Source organism: Haliotis rufescens, unplaced genomic scaffold (genome assembly GCF_023055435.1).
Source record: "Haliotis rufescens isolate VD_foot unplaced genomic scaffold, xgHalRufe1.0.p SCAF_10, whole genome shotgun sequence".
NCBI lineage: Eukaryota > Metazoa > Mollusca > Gastropoda > Lepetellida > Haliotidae > Haliotis > Haliotis rufescens.
In genome coordinates, this window is record NW_025963780.1 from 39,277,071 (window position 1) to 39,304,532 (window position 27,462).

At 41.4% G+C, this 27,462-nt stretch overlaps 1 protein-coding gene across 4 annotated transcripts in view; it reads right to left on the bottom strand.

Moving 5' to 3' along the window:
- LOC124142636 overlaps positions 1-17,364 on the bottom strand; it is a 246,291-nt gene extending 228,927 nt beyond the window's left edge. For all 4 annotated transcript variants that reach the window (XM_048390407.1, XM_048390402.1, XM_048390393.1 and 1 more), the window contains exons 1-3: positions 17,211-17,364; positions 8,037-8,306; positions 2,584-2,679 (exon numbers count right to left, since the gene is read on the bottom strand). In XM_048390407.1, coding sequence (XP_048246364.1) covers positions 2,584-2,679; positions 8,037-8,306; positions 17,211-17,253 — 409 coding nt within the window. In that variant the 5' untranslated portion in view covers positions 17,254-17,364. The remainder of the gene's footprint in view (positions 1-2,583; positions 2,680-8,036; positions 8,307-17,210) is intronic.
- Positions 17,365-27,462: the final 10,098 nt, after the last annotated feature.

Here is a 27,462-nt window from a genome sequence, read left to right on the forward strand (position 1 = left end):
GTAAATTAAATTAGCTCAACATTGTGTTTCAGACAATGTCGGAAATTTGCCCTGTTGTACGCATGCTAAAAAAGCTTAATTGAGAATTTCCGCATGCTGTTTTTATACATTTGTGTTTTTCATAGAATGCATGCGTTTCTGTACACAAGTTAATTGAAAGTAATCGGGTTTTGAATAGTTTTGTAGGGTATTTTACACAAATACGCAGCTTATCAGTAGCTCTGCTTCACATGCTCCATGCTGCCTTTATACTGGTCAAAAACAGACATGTTGATGTTCTTGGTGATGATAATGATGCACGTGGATGATTGACAAGACGATGTCTTTTTAAAAAATGACATATTGTATGAATAAATGCTTTGAAGACTGGCATTAATGATATGTTTTTTTATACGTTAAAAACATAAGCACTGCAGTAACCTACGGTTATAACAAACTACAACATGTACAAGGGACCACTAATTTAGTTCATTATAATCGTAGTCTGTTATAAGGTAAAGGCATATACTGCATATGTATAGCAAATGGTCGGGACAAAAAAATTAGATTGTTATATCCGTCAGTTTGTTATAAGCGTGTTCGTTATTAACATAGTTTAGCGAAGTTAAAATTATCAAGGAGCGGTAAAAGGCATATCCAAGTCCTTGTTGCTGGTTTCTCCAGCTGACAGGTATCACACATGCATGACTCACTCACCTACAATCCCTTCAAGGGTGATGCTGACCGTCTGGTCTCCGCTTTCCATGGTCACGCCCTCCGGAAGGTCCGGTTCAGCATGGCACTTGAGTACCTTATTGAACAGTCTGTGATCAAAGTCCAGCTCATAGCTGACCATAGCCTTGTATGACCTTCTTTCTGTGTTTCCGTCCTTGTCCAAGATAGCGGTGACATCGCCCGTTTTAAGATGCTGGTCACCTGCCATTAAATGAATGACTGGTGCTGGGTTGGAACCCATTGCCTCGCATGTCACCGACAGTGTTTTAGACTTCGATGATACGGTTACTCCATCAGCTTTTTCCTCCCCATCAACTGTCAGCTTGATGCCACTCACGGGAGCTGAGGAGACAAGCACAGATACATAAGCTGACATGTCATTGCTGGACATGAAACACAAACATGCAGGGCCCTGTCCCACAAAGTGATCTAAGCGCTGTGGTGATTGTAAGCCTTCGTTAAAGTGGAAGATCGCTTTGTGGAACGGGGCCCAGGGATTTATCTTGGACTCAATATTGGAAACCAAATTGGGAAAATATACTTACTTTGCCCAATATTGGGATTGTTTTAAAGTCCTTCTCTTCTTAATTTCACAGGTAATACAATATTTTATCAAATACAATAACGCCTCTCCTTTCTATTGGTCCTGTTTACAGGGAAATACAGGGCACGTCTACCAAGCCATAATATTACCTATGACTATATCAATTTGATTAAAATGGATATGGAAAATATTAATTCCAATTTTGGTATTTTTACTGAAATTTGCAGCAAATTTGGCCCGAATTTCAGCCTCTGAGAAGGTCCAGATAAATCCCAGACCATGCCTAAATAACTTAGTCGCATATTCAGGAATTTGTCAAATCCAGACCCTACAGAAACCTGATCAGTCAGTAGACGAACAGATTTTTGGTCCTGTGGGGCAAACTTATCCCGTAAAATCTGCTTAATGCATACTTCCTTCACTTGACATCATGCCACAAAGGACCAATTTTTATGCAGTTGACACCACAGGGACAATGCCAAAAAAGAGTTGTTTTTCTCAAATTACAAAAGTCACATGGTTTAAGAATATATTCTTTAGTGACATAAACACAATAAAAGTAACATTTCCTACATCGATCATGTAGATAAATCCCTGCTAGTATGTTAATAGTATGTTAATACAAACAGGTATTTATCCCCATGATCTTGGCTTCCAAACTAAGAGCCCTTGGCAGGCAAATTGGGATATAATTGTTACTGTTACAAATTATTATTTTTCTAAAGTTGTTATATACTTAATTTCAGATTAAGCATTAATGCATCATTATCCTTAATGGTCCTCTGATCAGTACAATACAAGTCACCTCAATCAAGCCATCACATCGCCATGGTCATAACTTTATCAACACAAATTATTGAGTTGGGTTTAACGCCGCTTTTAAGATTATTCCAGTTATATCACGGTGTGTCAGCTTAATGTGGGAGGAAAGCCCGAAGTGATGCAGGTTTCAGATGTTAACCACTTTGGTGAAACCCACGAGCACGGGTATGGTGCTGACAAACCTAGAAATATAATTGGTGCGAACCGGGATTGGAACCCACAATCATATGTTTCTGGCGTCCCAAGGGACGCAACTCTGCACAGCGAATCGCGGTGCCTTAAGACAACTGGGCCACCCGTGCCCCCTACACAAATAAGGAAATTTAGGAAACTTTGCTGCAGAATATCGGCCTCTGAGCAGGTACAGGGAAGTCCTTTAAGGGCTTTACTAGTCATTTGAAATATAACATTGTTTCTTTATCTTGAACTAAAACATGCTTTGCACAACTAAAACATCAAGTTGCTTGGTTGAAAACTCCTTATGCTATCCCAGACTCACTTACCGAGGAAAACCACCGTCTTGGTTGCTGACTCTAGAGCATCACTGGTCCCTGTCTTCTGTGTGCGACATGTGTATTCCCCGTCAGCAGCAGCAGTAGCTGGAAACAATTCAATCACACAATTTTACAAGATCTCAAAATCCGGTATTAAACAGACTTTGACAAAGACTTGTGACTTTTTACTCGCCCGAACATGGTTCTTCTGCTTATTTTCAGAAGATTTAATGTTCATATATGGACTATTTTTAGCTGAGCTTACTAGGGCTTCCGACTAGAGGCCAAAGAACGGTTCACTATATCCTTGGTAGCTGACTTCCTACCGATTTTCTTACATAAAGCAAAAACACAAGGTTCAAAACAATGTTCATAGTAAGCAGGAAAATGGTCCACTGAGCTGAATGAGTAAGGGAGAGTATGGTTCTTACCCCTTTAGCAATATCATGGTGGGAGACACCAGAAATTGGTTTCACACATTGTACCCATCAGGGGAACCGAAACCTGGGTCTTTGGCATGAAGATCGAACGCTTTAACCACAAGCTGAATACACTGAGCTGAATATACGACCATGGGATGTTTGTTTGTTGTTTAACTTCGCACTTAGCACTATTCCAGCTATATGACGGTGCACCATAAATGTTCGATCTGGACCAGACAATCCAGTGATCAATATCATTGGTATTGATTTACGCAATTGGGATATAACGACATGCATCAACCAAATCAACGTGCCTAACCACCCAATCCCATTAGTTGCCTCTTACGGCAAGCATGGGTTGCTGAAGACCTATTCTAACCCAGATCTTCACGGGTGTGATATTATCTATAAATATTTGTACTCAAAACTGAATATAAAAGTGTGTACATAAACATTCAGCTCATAATCAGGGACAAATGTAACAAATTTGAAGTCAAAAGTAAAAACATGGGTTTTTCAGATTAAAAACGATGTTTTATTGGTCTGTTTTCAGTCGTACAAATGGGTATCTCATACCTCTAGTCGCACGTTAAAAGGAAGCCAGAAGCTGGAATGTAAACAATAAACTTGTTTCCGTCCGGTTGCGCACGCACCTCCCTATGATATGTCACAAATCTCGAAGAATAAGCCATCAAGCAGAACTGGACTGGATTACTTCCCAGTGGGGATGGCTGGCTGGGATCTTACGACTGAAAACAGACCAATAAAACATTGTTTTTAATCTGAAAAACCCATGTTTTAGTCTGTTTTCAGTCGTACAAATGGGTAGAATTCGACGGAACACTGGAAGGAGGGTCGGGGAAGTAATCAGGAAGTGACTTCTTTCACGTCGAATGTACCAAGTTCCTCACCCCTGTAGTGACAATAGAACATTCGACCAGATGCACGGACGAGACAAATTGTTTATCACGAACGCACAGCATGGTTAATGCTCGACACACAACTAACTATCGATGCGACAGGACAACTGCACGGGTCAGTTGAACCGCGATCGAAGTGGTCGACGTATAGTTTAGTTACAGAGCAACACGCAGTATACAAGGTAACTAAAACAGCATGTGTAATGCTCTTCGACAGGACAACTGCACACGTCAGTTGAATTGCGATCGAAGTGTTGTCGGCTTATAATGTAGTTACAGAACGACTCGTCGTATCCAAGGTAACGAAAAATAGCATGGTTAATGCTCTTCGACACACAACTAATTATCGATGCGACAAGACAACTGCACACGTCAGTTGAATTGCGATCGAAGTGTGGTCGGCGCATAATTTAGGTACAGAGCAACTCGCAGTATACAAGGCAACTAAAAAATACGAGCAGTACTATAAAGTATGGGAAGACGATGCATACACCGAATAAACATAATAAAACAGCCGAAGTACTGCATGCAACAAAAAACCAGAAGAATGCGTACATTCACCAACAGTTTTTATTGTAACCTGCAAAGAGATCTACTTGAGGCAACCAGAGTCGATCTGTCAGCAGATGAAAAACTGTTGGGTGGATCATCCACTCCGTGGAAGACGGCCTCGATGGTCTCGACAGGGCGTCGACTATCACATTCTTGGCCTGGGATGAGATGGGCGCGTACGCCCATGTCTAAGGGTCCTCACTTCTGCCCCCGCTGGCTCTGTCCCCCCCTGGGATACTTGGAAAAGGAGACCTGGCGACCTTTTCTGTCCGCATCACTCTCGCGGGACGGCTGTCGAGGCGTGTCCCTACGAAAGGCCTGTTGCACATTCTCGTTTCTATAACGGCGTCGTTGGGCGTTCGAAACCAGTGGCCGCCTGGACATGTTGTGTGAAGCCGAAATGATGATGTCACGCTCGGCTTCCTTGGAGTACTTGTCAAGAACATCATTGGTACGACCGTCAAACAACTGTTGCGATGACCACAGGGCCCGTAAGAGTGTCCTGCCATGACGATTAGGTAGGTCAGTGCAGGCGATGTAATCATGACGACGTGCCGTAGTAATCTGGCCCGATACATATCGGGACTGGGCGAGGACGTCCGAGATCCACCGTTGCATACAGGTGAGGATTGATGGCACCGTCCTTACGTCCTCGTCGAAGGGGTCTTTCTCCTCAAAGTACACTGAGAGGGCCTCGATCGCTGTTGACAGCATAGCAAGCAGTTGTAGCTGGTGACGAACAGCAGTGTCCATGGATTCCAAATGCCTGTCTTCTACTAGAATCTTGGAGGGCGCTGGTGTCTTGAAGAGTAGCCCCCAATCCAAGTCCCTACTCATGGGTGACGAAAACGGCATGCCATAGATCGGGTAACTAGATCGACCAGGCAGCTTGTTGAAACTCTGTCCCGGTTGAGCAGAGGCAAAGTTCTGGTCCATATCGTGAGCCATGGCTCTGAAGACATCGGGAGGTGAAAACTGAAGAGACTGTGGCGTATCTCTGATTTTAAAGCCAGCAAGCGTTGGTTTGTCGACATCATTTGATAACTCAGGCAGAAAGTTAGATAGCCAAGCAAACAACTCAATGTCTTTGGGAGGCCTGGGAGGGCTGTCGTCACAATCCATCGTCAACGTCGATTGTGTAGGCGTAGATGAAGGAACTGGTGTACTGGTCGATGGTCCATGGACCTCCGACGTAGTCGAATCCTTCTTGGTCGACGCTGTCGAGGCGAGTACCGCCGCCATGATCTGGGCCATCAAAGTCGGGTCGATAGGAAAGTGAGACGAGGGTGTCGATCGGTCATCAGCTCTACGACGCTGATCTCCAAAAAACTCCCTTCGAGAGCGTCGCACGTCCCCGTGGGGGCGAGGGCTACGATCTCTAACTGTATCGTCCGAAACTGTCTACTGTTTACTGTCTCTCGACGAGGCCCTCAACCTGTCGTCCTGTGAACGGGAACGACTTCTAGAGAGGGATCTGTGTTCACTGTCGACCCGCACAACGTTCCTATCGTCGTTGGTAAGACGAGAGACGGACCGACTGGGGACCGTAGTCCCCTCGTGGTCTTCGTCACCACCCGGTCCCGTCGTAACTTGGGTGGCTGAGTGACGCTCTCGATCAACCGATTGACGAAGATCAGTCGTGCGGGTAGTATCAACAGCAGGCGAATGGTCACGTGTCTTGTCGAAAACATAAGTTGACTGAGGCGGGTCTTTATCAACTGATTTCTTGGGTGTGGCCAACGCGCCACCCCCAGGGCCAGATGTAGAGGGTGCAGAGTCCAAGGATCCACCCGATGACCTCTGCTTGTAGCGCTGGTCAGTAGCCCGCTTCGCCAACGCACGAAGATACAAGTTAAAGTTGATAGAAGACAAGTGCTCACATTCTTTACAACGTTTATCCCACGAACACGTTGAAAACCCGTCCTTAATTATGCAGGAAGGACAATACTTGTGAGGGTCTACTTTAGACAGTTTTTGTTGACATGAGGCACAAATGCCCGACATGTTGCCACGTGTATAATCAAGTCAAACAGTGAAACACGAGTTGAACACAAACAATGGATTACCAAGGATTACATTCCAGGAGTCTACAGGGAAGACATATTATCATTACTTTATTAGAACAACAACTGTAGACACACGATAAGTACTAGTAGACAACAAACAAGCAGTCCATCGCGAAAATCCTTCTCGAGCGACCAGCTCAGAGGCGCGCTGAGAGATTTGTGACATATCATAGGGAGGTGCGTGCGCAACCGGACGGAAACAAGTTTATTGTTTACATTCCAGCTTCTGGCTTCCTTTTAACGTGCGACTAGAGGTATGAGATACCCATTTGTACGACTGAAAACAGACTAAAACAATTATTTTCTACAATTTGATCTATCTTGTGACCATGGTAACAGTCACCAGACTCCATCTTCCCGAGGCAAGGGAGTTAACTAACTTTAAAAGTCCAGTTTCCATCCATGCAGAACTAGGCTGGAATTACTGGGCTCGATCGTTGCGCCACCAGTGGCTATTACCAATTATGTCCCTTCTAAGTTTCTCCTCAGATTCCACCTCTCGTATCACTTACGTTTGCTTCACACAAAATGGTGGCGCTCAGTCAGGATGATCTGCTCGATAATCAAGATCTATATTGTGATAAAACGGGTCTTACATCGCGAAATGCATCAAATCACGTGAGCACCTTGATTAAAAACATGAAAAGATTTGGAAAATATCTGCTGACATCGAGTTGGCGGTGCACATGCTTTGCAAATCCTGCAATCGATCGAAACCGGCTCGACAGTTTACGAACCGGATTTTGATTTCGACTATGCATAGACTCGTTAGTCCAGACAAAATGAAACTCCATAATACCAGCCTAGTTCGGCAAGGGTGGAAACTGGACTTTTATAATCAGTTTACTCTCTTGCCTCGGGAAGATGCAAGACTCAAGTATTGGTACTCAGTATGGGTCTAAAAAAAAGGTGATGTCAAATCAAACAGTATGATGTCATGATATCCGACTTACAAGACGGACACTGGCTCATAACTATGATGGGTATTGGCCCGACTTTCATAGTGCAATTTATTGCAATAATGATTTGTAGATTGCGATACATATTACAATATACTGAATGAGTTCTTCCTGTACTTTCATCTGTAATTTGTTACAAACCTGAATATATAAGAACCTACACAACTGCCTCCACACTCACAATTTTTCACAACTTTGTCGGTGGCTGCCGTTATGTTGGGATGTTGCTATGGTCACAATGTACGCGTAATACACACATTAGACAGGAACCTGTTCACAAATGGTTTCAATTTGTTGTCGCACGAATAAGTTGCTAATTTCTACATTTCATAATCACAATTCGCCGTGTCACTTTTGTAAAGTTTGTCAACAAGATGAAGATATCCATGACTTTGAATACACAATTTACAGGTATTTTCCAAACACATTGGCATACATATTCTGTAGTATTTATATTGTGCAATATCAGTAATACCTTATAGATTCTTTATGGAGTAAAGTTAAGTTCTTGCCATGAATACTCTGTACAGTCGCTGTACTTACCTGACTTTATTTTGAGGGTGACACGAACAATGGGTATCATTTCAAGCTTGATCTCATAATTTTCTGCTGGGGTAACAAGAAGACTCTGTTGCTCTGAAATGATCGTCTCGGTTTCGGTTACCAGGTTCTTGTGGACAATAGCCAGCTGTTTTGATGCCATGAACTGCACGTCTGCATCTGTCGTGCAGGACAAGTTAATCTCATCTCCTTCTTTGACGTAATCGGGTCCAGCGACGTCAAACCTTGGGTTATCTTGTGCATGGCTGATGCCTGGAACAGACACAAGAATGAATAACCATGGTTACAATAGTAAAACCTTGAACTTGTTCATGTGATTGAGTGAGTGACTGGATTAACGCCACTTTTAGCAATATTCCAGCAATATCATGGCTAGGGACACCAGAAATGGGCTTCACTAAATGTACCAATGTGGGGAATCAACCCAAGCCTGCGACGTGATGAGAGAATGCTTAACCAGAAGGCAACAGTGGTGTAACGACTCAATATTGCATCCCAGTCAAAAGCACATGATACAATACAGGGATTAAAAACGAATGTACTGTGATACATTACAAATTATATTGGTGTAATATACATGGCTAATAACAGAAACTGTTAAACACCAGTGTGTGCAGATTCTCTGGTATTTCCCGGCTGGCAATAAATAAATAGCATAACATTCACTGTGCCTATATGTTTCGGGATTACAATATCCTATCTTCAATCTCTGAAATTTAAGAACAAATGATTCAGGGTTGTGATTCATCTGCAAACAGGAAGAATATCAACTTATGGAAAAAAGTACTGCATAACGTTGGTTTGGTTTTGTGTTTAACGCTGCACTCAGCAATATTCCAGCTATATGACGGCGGTCTGTAAATAATCGAGTCTGGACCAGACAATCCAGTGATTGATATCATGAGCATCGATCCACGCAATTGGGATCGATGACATGCATCAACCAAGTCAGCGAGCCTGACCACCCGATCCCGTAAGTTGCCTTTTACGGCAAGCATGGGTTGCTGAAGACCTATTCTACTGCATAACAATGCGAATCGTTGTGAACATGGTCCATTGTTCGACTTTCACAAATCTACGTCTACAACAGGGATTTACCTGGGTTGTTTATCATGGTGGTCCAGTGGACTCCAAGACTTTAATTGTGGGGGCCCAGGTAAAAAATGAAAACAGTTTAACATGTTTAAGCAATATTCAAGCAATATCATTGCTTGACACACCAATGGGCTTCAAACATTATACCCATGTGGGAATCAACACCTGGGTTTCAGTGTGAGAGTGAACACTTTAACTAGTAGGCTTAACTACACCGCCCCATTCTGATAGAGAACTGCCAGCTATCACAATAGCACATTATGACGGAATTTTTTATACCCCTATAAAGTTCCCACAGCAATAACTTTCAGCTAAGCCAACATTCATTCGAAAATTTGTTGTTATGAAGAAATGTAAGGAATTCATCTCCTTTTTCGTTATCTGATTTGGCCACGTTGAGGAGTGAATTGGAAGTGATTTTGTTTGTTTGTTGGATAACGTCACACTCAGCAATATTCCATTCATATGACGGCAGTTTGTAAATAATCAAGTCTGGACCAGACAATCCAGTGATTCACATCATGAGCATCGATCACGCAATTGGGATACTATTATACAGTAACATGCATCAACCAAGTCAGTGAGTCTGACCACGCCTCTTACGACAAGCATAGTCACCTTTGAAGGCAAGCATGGGTTGCTGAAGACCTACTCTACCCCGAATTGGAAGTGAACTAAACTTAAAAATATTTAAGTTATCTCTGGCAGTAGAAATGCCCCCCAAAAGAAAGATTTGTCCACGCTTCCTTAACAATGCTACCCTAGTTACCTCCCTTCCCTCATCAACACACTCAAATGAATAGAAGTGAAAACTGTCAGCTGACTCAACAGGAAGATATGACCATGTCGTCAGTCACTACTTTTCATCATTTTTACTTGTCTTTGGGCAAGTAGATGAGTGAGAATTTATTATTCTTAGGCTGTTACCAGGGTGCTGTTGTACAAAGCTATCTTAGTGCTAAGGTGATTGTAACTCCCATACTTTATCATCGACCTACGACAGTCGTACCCCGAAGCTGTTTCGTACAACCAGGGCACCCAGGGATTCATCTGGACCTGCTCAGAGGGAGGCTTTTGGCCCTGAGTTTGTCGCAAATGACAGTAAACATACCCAATTTAATTATAAAATTTCCAAATACCTGATGTTTTTCCAATTTTGCGTGCCATGGGCACTTAGTTTGGAGTCCTAGATAAATCCTTGGTGAGTGTATGTTGTGTGTGTTAGTCAGCACTATTGCTGCTGTGTCACAGCCATGTGACTACACACCTACAACTGTGAGTGGGAGGTGGCCCCCGCTCACTGAAGCACAACAGACAGCAGACATTCCTGTGTGCAGTCGAACAGAAAGCTGACAGAGACTTGGGCTGACTGCCAAACCCACACTACAATACTCACATAGGACACATTTGACACACTAAGCAGGATCGAAAACTGGACTGTCAAAATCACGTAATATGAGGATTGACTGACTGACTGACTGACTGAGAATGGTTTTATGCCGCTTTTAGCAATATTCCAGCAATATCACGTCGGGGGACACCAGAAATGGGCTTCACACATTGTACCCATGTCGGGAATCGAACCCAGGTCTTTGACGTGACGAGCGAACGCTTTAACCACTAGGCTACCCGACCGCCCCAATATGAGGATTGCCATGTATCTGCACCATCCAGAGATTTGAAAACATCCTTCAGATTATTTGATTATCAATTACAGTCCCATCCATGACACCATTACAAACAACAATTTCAGTACTGAATCCAAGCATGTTTGCATTGGGGAATGAATTCCCTTTCCTAGCGGTGTGGTTTATTCAAGTGTTCACGGTATTACAAAGAGGATAGAATTCGTGTAATGGGATACAAATTGCCATAAATATTCTCCAGGGGTTTCAGATGAATGTTTACTGCACAATCAGTGAAGCCAGCTAGATTATCACCACGTGATAGTACCATCTCTGGTTACACTGACATCAGATGTCAAGCTGTCTTCAGTACGAGATCCTGCAAATTTTAATTTTTCCAACTGTCCCCTGATGTAACTTGCCGATAATCAAAGCAATAGTTTCACCATGTTCACCCTAGGAATGAACACAATTCCACAAGAAGCTACCGATACAATCTTAGATGCAAGCTTCATTCATACAAGTGAAGTAATTTTTAAAGTCTTTAAGTTAATAAGCTTGTCAGTTTACAGAGTTTAAGCCTAGTTTAAATGGTCGGTTGGTTGGTTTGTTGTTTAACGCCACACTCAGCAATATTCCAGCTATATGACGGCGGTCTGTAAATAATCGAGTCACTCCATGGAATTGGGACCGATGACATGTATCAACCAAGTCAGCGAGCCTGACCACCCGATCCTGTTAGTCACCTTTTACTGCAAGCATTAGTTTAAATAGACAAAAGTCTGAGTCTGTTTGAATGATCTTGCTGATGATTAAGTGGCGCGATGCTGCTGCATCACACATCGAACTCAAAATGCAGAATTTGGTTTCTAAATGAATGACTTAGACCTGTTAATGAGTCAGTTACTATTTCTTTGCAGCTTTTAACAATAATCCATGGCAAGGTGGGGGGGGAGAACAAAAAATGGGCTTGGCATCACCAACATGTGAATTGACCCGAGTCCTTTCATGTGATAAGCAGATATTTTGATCACGAGGCTACCCCACCATCCAGTAAGTAAGCATGGTTTTATGCCTCTTTTAGCAATATTCCAGCAATATCACTGCAGGGAACAACAGAAATGGGCTTCACACATTGTACCCATGTGGAGAATCAAACCCAGACCTTCAACATGAGGGGCGAGGTCTTTCCCCTCAAGGCTACTCCACTACCCAGACACTGAATATATAAGCATAAGTATGGAATAGGGCACTAATTGTAACCGTGGCATGATGGGAGTGAGTTTGGTTTTACCAGAGCTCCAGATAAGCTGCGTATCTGCGTGAAATACGCATCAGAAATGCAGAAATATGCAGTAAAATATAATCCAAGCGTATCAAATACGCAACGAACATTACAGATACGCTACAAAAATAAAATTTGTGCGTATCATCAAAATATTGTGAAGTAACCCTGCGTATTCGATTAGCAAATCAGCAACTTATTTTGAAATTATAAACGGGCATTCCGTCAACCTTGCCAAACTCCACGATGACAGTCACATCATGATCATTTGCCACCACACTTTCGTGTGGAAGTATCGTGGTATTTTTGAGTCCTATAAAGCTCTCAAACCCACATGACACCAGTTTGCAGGGACTACATGAATAGTGTTTTTAAATATTTAACTTAAATACCCACATGTGTAAAAACTAGTGGGTAACAGAAATTTGAATACGCAGATAGAATTACTGATACCCAATGATTTTAAAATGCATGGGTAAAATACCCACAACACCAAAAGCTTATCTGGAGCTCTGTTTTACACTGCTTTTAGCAATATTCCAGCAATATCATGGTGGGGGACACCACAATTGGGCTTGAATGTCGGGATTCGAACCTGGGTCTTCGGCGTGATGAGCGAACACCTTAACCACTAGGCTACCTGACCATCCTCTGGCATGATGGGCACCAGCTTTGTTCAAAGGCCGATACAGGTTTGTTGTACAGAAAAGGCCCGAGAGCATGCAATGATCAGTGCTTTAGATTGCTTTTAACATGATCACGTGTGACAGAGCATGCAGTGTGACAGAGCATATGGATGTGCAGCTGTGCCCTCTGGGACTCAAATGTGCCAACCAGAATGCATTTCAATGAAAAAAGTAATAGCTTATTTGAATTTCTGTATATTATGCATGTTTCTGTTTGTCCAGTATATTTAGAAGTAACTTAAGCATGGGCATCACATGACAAAAAGCATCACAAGGTGTTTTTATTACACAGAATGAGATTCCGAATGGTGTCATTAAGGCGACAATACATTTTTAAATCCACCCTTAAGAACCTACCCTGTCATTTGCACATTAATACGAGCCAGTTAGTGAGTATGGTTTAATGTCACTTTTAACAATATTTCAGCAATACTGTGGCGGGAGACACCAGAAATGGGCTTCACATTGTGGCCATGTGGGGAATTGAACCTGGTTCTTCAGGGTGACAAGTGAACACTTTAACCACGAGGCAACCACACTGCCACAGTAATAGAAGGAATTTCGAACCCTTGTATTTGTTTGTTTGTTGTTTAACGCCGCACTCAGCAATATTCCAGCTATATGACGGCGGTCTGTAAATAATCGAGTCTGGACCAGACAATCCAGTGATTAATATCATGAGTATCGATCTACGCAATTGGGATCGATGACATGCTTCAACCAAGTCAGCAAGCCTGACCACCCGATCCCGTTAGTCGCCTTTTACGACAAGCAGTCACCTTTTACAGCAAGCATGGGTTGCTGAAGACCTACTCTACCCCGGAATCTTCACGGGTCTCGAACCCTTATAACAAGTAAAGAGACATTAACATGATATCTCTGGAAACTAACTGTATGAACAAGTTACTTATGACTTTCTACTGTTATGGCAGGGCTCGATTCAGCTACTGTTATCTAAAGCGTTAGTATTTTAGCATATAAAGTTATGATTATTGTAATATGCTACCTAATGTTTAAGTCTACAAGCTTTCGTTTGTTTGATGTTTAACGCTACAGCCAAGGATGGCGGTCTGTAAATAATCCAGTGATCGATACGAGCATCGATCCACGCAAAATGGGATACAATGACATGCATCAACCATGTCAGCGAGCTTGACCACCTGATCCCATTAGTTGCTTCTTGCGTCAAGCATGGGTTGCTGCAGACCAATTTTAAACCCAGTCTTCACTGGTGTTATGTCAACGTGCACCGAGTGCATCATGTAAAAAGCTACAATTTAAATCTCACCCACCATTCCCCAAACAATAATGATCTTTGAGCACACTCACTACCCCTCAGCTTTATGTACCATACAACAACACAACTCAAGCCAATCCCTGCATTATCATAATGTGAAATTTATATGCTTTCTTGGGCTCGACATCATCAAAGTGTTTCAAAATTATGTTAACATGTCCCTTTTTTGTTGTACAGCAATATGCCAATATGTAAAATCATCACGGACAGAGATCTGAGATCATATTTATTTAGACTAGTTTATGCATCAGTGTTACCATGGTTACAACTCTTCTAAATTTATTGGACCTGGTTTTGTTTGGCGCAACTCAGTTTTCACGTCAAAGCACCTGGTGCAAGTTAAATCAAGTTCCGTAACTCCAGCCCTGAATGGATACCCAATTTTCAAAGCAAAATTCCTTGCTATCACCCTATCAATAATATTAGACAACTTTGGATGACTAGCCCAAGGCCCCCCCAAGGCCTTACAACACGACCTGTGAAGATCCGGGTTAGAATAGGTTATCAGCAACCCATGCTTGCAGTAAAAGGTGACTTATTGTAGTTAGATGCATGTCATCATATCCCAATTGTGTGGATTGATGCTCATGATATCAATCACTGGATTGTATGATTATTTACAGGCTTGATTATTTACAGACCACCGTCATATAGCTGAGTGAAGCGTTAAACAACAAACAAACAAATGTTCTGCATTATTGTTCTGCTACTGTATTTATTCAAGTCAAAATTCATTGATTATGTTGACTCACTTTGCATATTTCACACAAATACACAGCTTATCCGACGTTAAGGGGCAGTAGGGAATATCAGCATATGACTGAATGGTTTTGGGGAAAATATATCTGCATTGCATTTTACCATCCACCTCAAACAAGTGATTTTTAATGGATGGTAATCTCTAGAGTGTGCCAATGACTAACATATTTATGACTATAGACGATTAACCATTGCCATCGCAACAGCTACAGCCTCTCTCACCATGCTCACAGTCCCTTAACCATATTAGTTTTTCATTCTGCAGGCTTACAAATAATAACTGAGAACATAAAACCTTAACTTAAAAGGGCACGTGAAAATGTTACATCACAAACACAAAATGATATCTACTTGCCATGTTAGACGAGTTGGGATAAAGGAAATGTTTGAGCCTTGTACTGTAATGCTATCATGGCTATGGCTCTAAATGAAGCAAGTCTAGATTTTCAATAGGTTTTGAATCTCATCTCATTGCGTCTCCTTTTCAATTTAAATGCAGTTACTCGTTTCTATCAAAATTACATATCATAACATCACAGTGGAGGACACCAGAAATGGGCTTTACACATAGTACCCACATGGGGAATCGAACCCAGTTCTTCAGTGTGACAAGTGAATGCTTCAACCACTGGCTACCTTTTGCCTCTTTTGCCTATCATTTATTTTGTACGGAGCAAAGAGGAGGAGCCAACAGATATTGTTGCCAGCTATATTTACTTATAGGTAGCCAAGTGATGAGCAGTAGATGAATTTAGGTTGCCAATCGTTGAGGAATGATTATTAGATGTTACTCTGATATTTAGAGGATTGGCTATGACAAGAATTAACATGGGAATGACTATTGCTTGATGAATCACCCCCATGTCATCAGATCTTCCCAAACCAGATGTATTAATAAACATGATAAAGACTTTACAAGTACACTGATAACAACACCCACTGCAAGAACAAAAGAGGGTAGCATGTACATAAAAAACGAGAGGGGAGGTTGTTATCATGGTTATGTCACATTGTTATGTTATGACACAAACAAAATTGTTTGTTATGTAACGCTGCTCTTAGCAATATTCCAGCTATATGGAAATAATCAACATGATCAAGTCTGGACCAGACAATCCAGTGATTCACATAATGAGTATTGATCCACGCAATTGGGATACAGTAACATGCATCAACCAAGTCAGTGAGTCTGACCACCCGATCCCGTTTGTCGCCTCTTACGACAAGCGTAGTCACTTTTACAGCAAGTATGCGTTGCTGAAGATTCTACCCTGGATCTTCATGGGTCAACAAGAACAAAAAAGACTAGAGTAGTTGACATGGTGTTCGAAAGGAAATGGGGATACACACCTACTGCATCCCTCCTCTGCATCTACCAGTGCAACAATATGCTGTTAGGGACATAATTTTCCCATTCGAATATTATACTCCTTTTCCAGATACCCATTAGTAAAAGTGAAGACTATTCAGTCATATCATTAAGTTAATATGATCCTGGATTATGTACCACTACAAAGTTGTTCTTGTTTCTACTGAAATATATTAATGACTAGAGACATGGGCAAAATAACTTAGACCTGCATCGATGTATAACACTGTTCCAATGATACGAAATATCAAGGTCATACAAATGTTATTCACCAGCTTTGACATCGATATCGGGAGAAAATATGACGTGGTTGTGTACCAATGTATAACACTGTTCAAATGATACTAATATGCAGGTCATAAACATGTCATACACTGGCTTCGATCGATAAAGGAACACGCATAGGAATATTCATTGTTGCATTCACGCTCAGCATTTGGATAGTGAGATTATCGGTTACATAAGCGGATATTCTCCATAACCGCCTCAACAGGCCGCCGACCGTTGAATCCACACCGCGGGGTTACGAGACAAGAAAGCAATACAAACGATAGAACAATGTTCTGTCTAATACTAGACAATCAACTGTCATCGGCAACATGTGGCGTTATTGGTTGTGACGATCGATACTCGTAAATTTGTCCTCTCTGTGTGTTAAGATGTGTTAAACATGAATTGATCCATTTACACAGATCTCGGATCGATACTTTTTAAAACAGATCACGTGTTCAAATGCATCAGACGAAGCCGGTATGTGTCTGTACAGACGCCGGCTTCTGACAAGTACTGATCGCACACAAGCGGAAAGGGGATATTTCCCTTATCAAAGTATTAACCATACTAGTGTGTACTTCCAGTATCAATATTCCGCGAAATGAAACCGACTAGCATGACTAGGCTGCTCCGATACTGTCCCATCAGCTAGACATGGCGCGCGTTTGAAACCGGCAGGTGTAAATCCAGGTGTGTTCAGTAAATGCATGATGATATACACTGGCAGTTGGGAAACACATATTTATACGTTAGTTTGTAGAACTTACCTGCAAACAAAACACAAACTGCTGCTATTATAATCCTCGACATGTTTCCCGTTCAACTAACACACAACGCACGCTATCTCTGTCCCGCTTCTACCTGCTAACCAGTGACGTCACAAAAGTAGTCCCGCACTATTTTCTCTTGAGTGAGCTGTACATATATATAACCTCGTCTTACCCTGGGTAAACTCGACACACAGTGCAATCACCGGATGCCTCAAACACGAGCCTGGAGCGCCATTAATTGGAGGATTATCCTTTTATTATGTGTCATTCGGATTATTGTTCTGTAATTCAATAAGTTTACTGTCTTCACAAATTATGGTGACCCGAGGCATGATTTATGGTGAATGCCAACATTCTTGATGACGCAATGTACGTGTGACTGACGGTGGATCTGAAAACTGGGAAATTTGGTCTGCGCACTGTTTACATTAAAGTAATTTAGTTGTCAGCACGTAGTGTGTGCAGCGCTAGCTTGCTATAAGCGGAATCTTATGTGTCTGCGTATTTAGTCACATGTACAGCAACCTCTGCCATTACTGCAAGAATATCGTCAGCGGTAACTATAGGCGGACAGTGTTTTGGACGGCCTAAGGGAATGGACGTATGCTTGAATTTCCAGAAAATGACATTAGCTACCTGGCATAACTTTCTAACTGAAACTACTCTTCGGGGACCATTATATAAATTAATGTTCTGATTATGTAAAAACGTAGGCAGCCATTCATGTCTATGAATTATTATAGATATAGTATGTAAAAACGTAGGCAGCCATTTATAGGTCTATGAATTATTATATATATAGTATGTATGTATTATGTGAAATGCTATTATTCTTAATATCCTAAGTAAGTTCGCTCATAAGTATCAAGACGCATGCACTTACGTGGCAATTATTGTCAGTGATGCTGGTCCGAGAAAAAGAGGAATGTGTCACAAGACAGGTGCCTCGATCTTCTAGTTCCACATCATATGTGATACACACCTGGTAATTCAAGTGATGGCCTTTTACGGCGATACATGAGTTGAAGCATACATTGAGATGATACATGCTCCCAGTGATGCAGTCAGATAAACACACATTCACGAGGAGGTAGATTCAGCAATTGATACACACATATCAGATACAGAATGTTAAGGCCTACATCCCAAATATCATCTGGTTATAACCCCATCCTTTATTGAAATAGTTTAACAGGAAATAATGTGTGATGATGTTGAATGAAATATATATACTACCCCCTTTTTGACAGAATATTTTTAGTTTTCCACCATGCACAACACTGATTCTCGTGATATGTCAAATGTATATTTAAATAGATTGACATACTTTATTATCGCTATAAAACGTTGAGTAGCATACATGTATAGAGAGTGAGTGAGTTAGTATGGTTTTACGCCGCTTTTAGTAATATTCCAGCAATATCACGACGGGGGACACAAGAAATGGGCTACACACAATGTACCAATCTCGGGAATCGAACCCGGGTCTTCGGCGTTACGGGCGAACGCTTTAACAACTAGGCTACCCGACCGCCCCTATACATGTATAGACACATGGGGATTATATTATGAAGTGTGCGTGTGCGTGCGCGTGTAGACTAACATCTTGTCTCTGAAATGAATATATTTACACAATAAAACATTTGTTAAATTATGTTAATAATCTCTTATAACAGGAGCCCAGATACGGTAGATTTGCCCATTATTATAGACTTGCATGGACTGTATTGGATATATTTGTTTCTGGGTCTGTGTGAGAGACTAGTCTGCGTGCACAGTCAGCATTATTTCAGGAGGGCCTGTAAATACATACAAGTCCAGGGCCAGGAAAACCGATGGTTGACAGAATGAGCAACGTTCCAGGCTGTCGGTGCAGGATGCCTAACAGTCACGCTGATCGCACACTGTAACCTTTCCATCCTTAGCCAAGACACGCATGGTGTACTGGGGTCCGAGTCTGTCCGGAGGCGCCACGGAGATATTCTAAAGGGACTGACGAATATACTTATATATTCTCAAAGGGTCATTAGAAACGTTTCTTCCCCTTAGAATGTTGAGCCGTTGTTTTTGTAAGACCCCCCCCCCCCCCGCTCCCCTCCCCCACACACACCAACCTCAACCACAACAACAACTGTTCTGGTGAACTTTGATACCCCGCAATGGCTGTATGCCATATTTGTCGTCTGAACGCCGAGTATCTATGGTATGCGATAATAGCCCATATGTAATACACGCTCTGAGTCCGCTACTCTATCATCAGGCATCTTCTCCTATCTGAAGAATGTTTATGATATGTGTCCACAACATTCAGTGGCGTTTCACAAAATGGGGGTGGGTTGTGTCGGTTGTTGAGATTTCTTATTGTAAGGCCTTTCGCATTAATTATTGTTCATGCGTATTTGTAGTTTAGGGGACGTCAATCGCATTAATTTGATGAAGCATTAATTCATGATTTGCAGAACAATAGAAATGAGCCTGGAGCCTGAAATAGAAGACCCCTAGATTTATCCAGCCATTACAACCGGCCTGACAACATCCAAGCTGTCCCAAACCTGGCTTATCTCCGCGTGTTTCACCAACACCGAGCAGCTGTTGGTCCACAGAGTTTATAACCCCAGCTGTCCGGGGAACGAGGTCTTTTCCATCCCCTTTTCTCCGCTATCCTCTCCCCATCCTGCGAAACCCCTTACCCCATCCACCGCTATCCTCTCCCCATCCTGCGCAACCCCTTACCCCACCCGCCGCTATCCTCTCCCCATCCTGCCAACCCCTTACCCCATCCACCGCTATCCTCTCCCCATCCTGCCAACCCCTTACCCCATCCACCGCTATCCTCTCCCCATCCTGCGCAACACCTTACCCCACCCACCGCTATCCTCTCCCCATCCTGCGCAACCCCTGACCCCACCCACCGCTATCCTCTACCCATCCTGCGCAACCCCTTACCCCACCCATCGCTATCCTCTCCCCATCCTGCGCAACCCCTTACCCCACCCACCGCTATCCCCACCCCATCCTGCGCAACACCTTACCCCACCCACCGCTATCCTCTCCCCATCCTGCGCAACCCCTTACCCCACCCGCCGCTATCCTCTCCCCATCCTGCCAACCCCTTACCCCATCCACCGCTATCCTCTCCCCATCCTGCGCAACATCATACCGCATCCACCGCTATCCTCTCCCCATCCTGCGCAACATCATACCCCACCCACCGCTATCCTCTCCCCATCCTGCGCAACACCTTACCCCACCCACCACTATCCCCTCCCCATCCTGCGCAACACCTGACCGCATCCACCGCTATCCTCCCGTATTCCTCGTCCCGAGTCTGTCATACTGACCCTGGAACAAATATATCCAATTAGCCCATGCAAGTCTATAATAGTGGGCAAGTCTAGATTACTGCAGTTTCTGAAAATATAGAGAGTGCCTCGTCTCCTTTTATTATATTTTATTATAATTTAACGACTGTTTTTTCGTTCTGTGAAGTATATTCATTTAAGAGACTAGATGTTAGTCTACCATCACCCAGTCCACCGCTATATCTCAATCCATCCCGCGCTATCCCTGCCCCCATTCTCCGCTATCGCCACCACCCATCCCCCATTCTTCAGCACACTCCCGAAACCCGTCCCCTTTATCCATGTACTCGCTGATCTCTGATCCCACCTTCCATACTAATCCTCCCGCCATCCCAACGGCCATATATTTTTTCGCTGATCTCTGATTCCACCTTCCATACGACTACTTCTTCCCGCCATCCTAACTACGACTGGATACCCCCCACCCCTCACCAACCCACGGGCGACTCTGCCCCGTCTGTCGGCACCCACCAACTGCGTGTCACATGTGCAGCGAGGCGTGGGATCAGAAAACTTGCCGAACCGGATCACATTCTTGTCACGCTTGACTGAATGCGCCTCAATTCTCTGTCGACTGCGGAAGTGCAGAATCTATCATATATCATATTTATTAAAATATACGCTGCCAGCCACCTCATGATAAATATGTTCGGCCAGCCACCTCATGATAAATATGTTTATACACCATGAATGAAAATAATATGTGTATATATATAAATATGTACATATATATGTAATATATATAATGTACATTATGTACATCTACCTTTCATGTTTATAGTTATATTTATTCCATATGTAAATAGTTTGTACCCTGCCCTACGAGGGTGTTCTGTATAATGAAAAATCTTGAATCTTGAATCTATATTTATATAAATGGTATAAGAGCAAGATAACAGGTGACAATAACAAAACTTTAGACATATCACATGTCATGTTGCAATACAAATATGTTATATATCGAACGTCATCTGAAGTATAAATACGTTATGTATCACATGCCATCTGCGGTATAAATACGTTATTTATCATGTGCCAGCTGCAGTATAGATACGTTATGTATCACATGTCAGCTGTAGCATTATTCAGTTGTATATCAAATGTCAGCTTCAGTATAAATACGTTATGTATCACGTGCAAGCTGCAGTATAAATACGTTATTTATCATGACTGTGCCAGCTGCAGTATAGATACGTTATGTATCACATGTCAGCTGTAGCATTATTCAGTTATGTATCACATGTCAGCTTCAGTATAAATACGTTATGTATTACAAGCAAGCTGCAGTATAAATAAGTTATGTATCACATGCAAGCTGCAGTATAAATAAGTTATGTATCACATGCAAGCTGCAGTATAAATAAGTTATATATCACATGCAAGCTGCAGTATAAATAAGTTATGTATCACATGTCAGCTTCAGTATAAATACGTTATATATCACATGACAGCTTCAGTATAAATACGTTATATATCACATGTCAACTGCAGTATAAATAAGTCCTGTATCACATGCAAGCTGCAGTATAAATAAGTTATATATCACATGTCAGCTTCAGTATAAATACGTTATGTATCACATGCAAGCTGCAGTATAAATACGTTATGTATCACATGTGAGCTTCAGTATAAATACGTTATATATCACATGCAAGCTGCAGTATAAATACGTTATTTATCATGTGCCAGCTGCAGTTTAGATACGTTATATATCACATGTCAGCTGTAGCATTATTCAGTTATGTATCACATGTCAGCTTCAGTATAAATACGTTATGTATCACGTGCAAGCTGCAGTATCAATAAGTTATGTATCACATGCAAGCTGCAGTATCAATAAGTTATGTATCACATGTCAGCTTCAGTATAAATACGTTATGTATCACATGTCAGCTTCAGTATAAATACGTTATATATCACATGTCAACTGCAGTATAAATAAGTTATATATCACATGTCAACTGCAGTATAAATAAGTCCTGTATCACATGGTAGCTGTAGCATAATAAGTTATATATCACATGTCAACTGCAGTATAAATACGTTATATATCACATGTCAACTGCAGTATAAATAAGTCCTGTATCACATGGTAGCCGCAGCATAAATAAGTTATATATCACATGCAAGCTGCAGTATAAATACGTTATATATCACATGTCAGCTGAAGTATAAATACGTTATGTATCACATGTCAGCTTCACTATGAATACGTTATATATCACACGTCAGCTTCAGTATAAATACGTTATATATCACATGTCAACTGCAGTATAAATAAGTCCTGTATCACATGCAAGCTGCAGTATAAATAAGTTATATATCACATGTCAGCTTCAGTATAAATACGTTATATATCACATGTCAGCTGAAGTATAAATACGTTATGTATCACATGTCAGCTTCACTATGAATACGTTATATATCACACGTCAGCTTCAGTATAAATACGTTATGTATCACATGACAGCTTCAGTATAAATACGTTATATATCACATGTCAACTGCAGTATAAATAAGATATATATCACATGTCAATTGCAGAATAAAAAAGTCCTGTATCACAAAGTAGCTGCAGCATATATACGTTATATACCACATGCCAGCTGCAGTATAAACCTATGATGTACTTTTGTCTTCAACATTTACTGCAGGATCGGACGCGGGGATTACGTCAAATATACCGATAAACGCTATCCTGACACCTCACAGAGGATACATACATTATAAATGCTGGTTTGTCTCGCTTTGCCTGCAAACTCCTTACTTTGGCTAAATGGAGCTCTTGAAAAAAAGAAAATACTGTTTGGAGCAAATGTCCGCGACACAGCAGCATTGAGCCATGTATAATTCAAAACTATTGATTTGGAGATATAAGCTGCATAAAATAAAGACAGCATGTCTTGTCTTGCAGATCTGGATCGAAGGTCATATTCAATCTTTTAATTTTCGGAGAGAGGGTTTTTTCCCGAGGAGGATCCGCCACTGAGGTGTCGAAGAATTGTTTGTGAACCCACAACACGTTGTTTACATACCTGCATACCTAGCTTGTCCAGTGGACGAACTATTTTATTGCTTATAACCTGAGGATAAATTACATTTTTCAACTTTTTGGGGAACAAAATATCCCTCATCATAAAGGGAAGTCAATCACGTGTATGATTTATGTTGTACATGGCACACCATATAGGGAAGTCAGTCACGTGTATGCTTTCTGTTGTACATGACACACGATATAGGGAAGTCAGTCACGTGTATGCTTTCTGTTGTACATGACACACCATATAGGGAAGTCAGTCACGTGTGAGATTTATGTTGTACATGGCACACCATATAGGGAAGTCAGTCAAGTGTATGATTTATGTTGTACATGACACACCATATAGGGAAGTCAGTCACGTGTATGATTTATGTTGTACATGACACACCATACAGGGAAGTCAGTCACGTGTATGATTTATGTTGTACATGACACACTATATAGGGAAGTCAGTCACGTGTATGATTTATGTTGTACATGACACACCATATAGGGAAGTCAGTCATATGTATGATTTATGTTGTACATGACACACCATATAGGGAAGTCAGTCACGTGTATGATTTATGTTGTACATGACACACCATATAGGGAAGTCAGTCACGTGTATGATTTCTGTTGTACATGACACACCATATAGGGAAGTCAGTCACGTGTATGATTTATGTTGTACATGACACACTATATAGGGAAGTCAGTCACGTGTATGATTTCTGTTGTACATGACACACCATATAGGGAAGTCAATCATGTGTATGATTTCTGTTGTACATGACACACCATATAGGGAAGTCAGTCACGTGTATGATTTATGTTGTACATGACACACCATATAGGGAAGTCAGTCACGTGTGAGATTTATGTTGTACATGGCACACCATATAGGGAAGTCAGTCACGTGTATGATTTATGTTGTACATGACACACCATATAGGGAAGTCAGTCACGTGTATGATTTATGTTGTACATGACACACCATACAGGGAAGTCAGTCACGTGTATGATTTATGTTGTACATGACACACTATATAGGGAAGTCAGTCACGTGTATGATTTATGTTGTACATGACACACCATATAGGGAAGTCAGTCATATGTATGATTTATGTTGTACATGACACACCATATAGGGAAGTCAGTCACGTGTATGATTTCTGTTGTACATGACACACTATATAGGGAAGTCAGTCACGTGTATGATTTATGTTGTACATGACACACCATATAGGGAAGTCAGTCACGTGTATGATTTCTGTTGTACATGACACACTATATAGGGAAGACAGTCACGTGTATGATTTATGTTGTTCATGACACACCATATAGGGAAGTCAGTCATATGTATGATTTCTGTTGTACATGACACACCATATAGGGAAGTCAGTCACGTGTATGATTTCTGTTGTACATGACACACTATATAGGGAAGTCAGTCACGTGTATTATTTATGTTGTACATGACACACCATATAGGGAAGTCAGTCACGTATATGATTTATGTTGTACATGACACACCATATAGGGAAGTCAGTCACGTGTATGTTTGATGTTGTACATGACACACCATATAGGGAAGTCAGTCACGTGTATGTTTGATGTTGTACATGACACACCATATAGGGAAGTCAGTCACGTGTATGATTTCTGTTGTACATGACACACTATATAGGGAAGACAGTCACGTGTATGATTTATGTTGTTCATGACACACCATATAGGGAAGTCAGTCATATGTATGATTTCTGTTGTACATGACACACCATATAGGGAAGTCAGTCACGTGTATGATTTCTGTTGTACATGACACACCATATAGGGAAGTCAGTCATATGTATGATTTCTGTTGTACATGACACACCATATAGGGAAGTCAGTCATATGTATGATTTCTGTTGTATATGACACACCATATAGGGAAGTCAGTCATATGTATGATTTCTGTTGTACATGACACACCATACAGGGAAGTCAGTCATATGTATGATTTATGTTGTACATGACACACCATATAGGGAAGTCAGTCACGTGTATGATTTCTGTTGTACATGACACACCATATAGGGAAGTCAGTCACGTGTATGATTTATGTTGTACATGACACACCATATAGGGAAGTCAGTCATATGTATGATTTCTGTTGTATATGACACACCAAATAGGGAAGTCAGTCACGTGTATGATTTATGTTGTACATGACACACCATATAGGGAAGTCAGTCACGTGTATGATTTCTGTTGTACATGACACACCATATAGGGAAGTCAGTCACGTGTATGATTTATGTTGTACATGACACACCATATAGGGAAGTCAGTCATATGTATGATTTCTGTTGTATATGACACACCATATAGGGAAGTCAGTCACGTGTATGATTTATGTTGTACATGACACACCATATAGGGAAGTCAGTCACGTGTATGATTTCTGTTGTACATGACACACCATATAGGGAAGTCAGTCACGTGTATTATTTATGTTGTACATGACACACAATATAGGGAAGTCAGTCACGTGTATGATTTATGTTGTACATGACACACTATATAGGGAAGTCAGTCATATGTATGATTTATGTTGTACATGACACACCATATAGGGAAGTCAGTCATATGTATGATTTCTGTTGTACATGACACACCATATAGGGAAGTCAGTCATATGTATGATTTCTGTTGTACATGACACACCATATAGGGAAGACAGTCACGTGTGAGATTTCTGTTGTACATGACAAACCATATATGGAAGACAGTCACGTGTATGTTTGATGTTGTACATGACACACCATATAGGGAAGTCAGTCACGTGTATGATTTATGTTGTACATGACAAACCATATAGGGAAGTCAGTCACGTGTATGATTTCTGTTGTACATGACAAACCATATAGGGAAGTCAGTCACGTGTATGATTTATGTTGTACATGACACACCATATAGGGAAGTCAGTCACGTGTATGATTTCTGTTGTACATGACACACTATATATGGAAGACAGTCACGTGTATGTTTGATGTTGTACATGACACACCATACAGGGAAGTCAGTCACGTGTATGATTTATGTTGTACATGACACACTATATAGGGAAGTCAGTCACGTGTATGATTTATGTTGTTCATGACACACCATATAGGGAAGTCAGTCACGTGTATGATTTCTGTTGTACATGACACACTATATAGGGAAGTCAGTCACGTGTATGATTTATGTTGTTCATGACACACCATATAGGGAAGTCAGTCACGTGTATGATTTCTGTTGTACATGACACACCATATAGGGAAGTCAGTCACGTGTATTATTTATGTTGTTGATGACACACAATATAGGGAAGTCAGTCACGTGTATGATTTATGTTGTACATGACACACCATATAGGGAAGTCAGTCACGTATATGATTTATGTTGTTCATGACACACCATATAGGGAAGTCAGTCACGTGTATTATTTATGTTGTTCATGACACACAATATAGGGAAGTCAGTCACGTGTATGTTTGATGTTGTACATGACACACCATATAGGGAAGTCAGTCACGTGTATGATTTATGTTGTACATGACACACCATATAGGGAAGTCAGTCATATGTATGATTTCTGTTGTACATGACACACTATATAGGGAAGTCAGTCACGTGTATGATTTCTGTTGTACATGACACACAATATAGGGAAGTCAGTCATATGTATGATTTATGTTGTTCATGACACACAATATAGGGAAGTCAGTCATATGTATGATTTCTGTTGTACATGACACACTATATAGGGAAGTCAGTCACGTGTATGATTTCTGTTGTACATGACACACCATATAGGGAAGTCAGTCACGTGTATGAT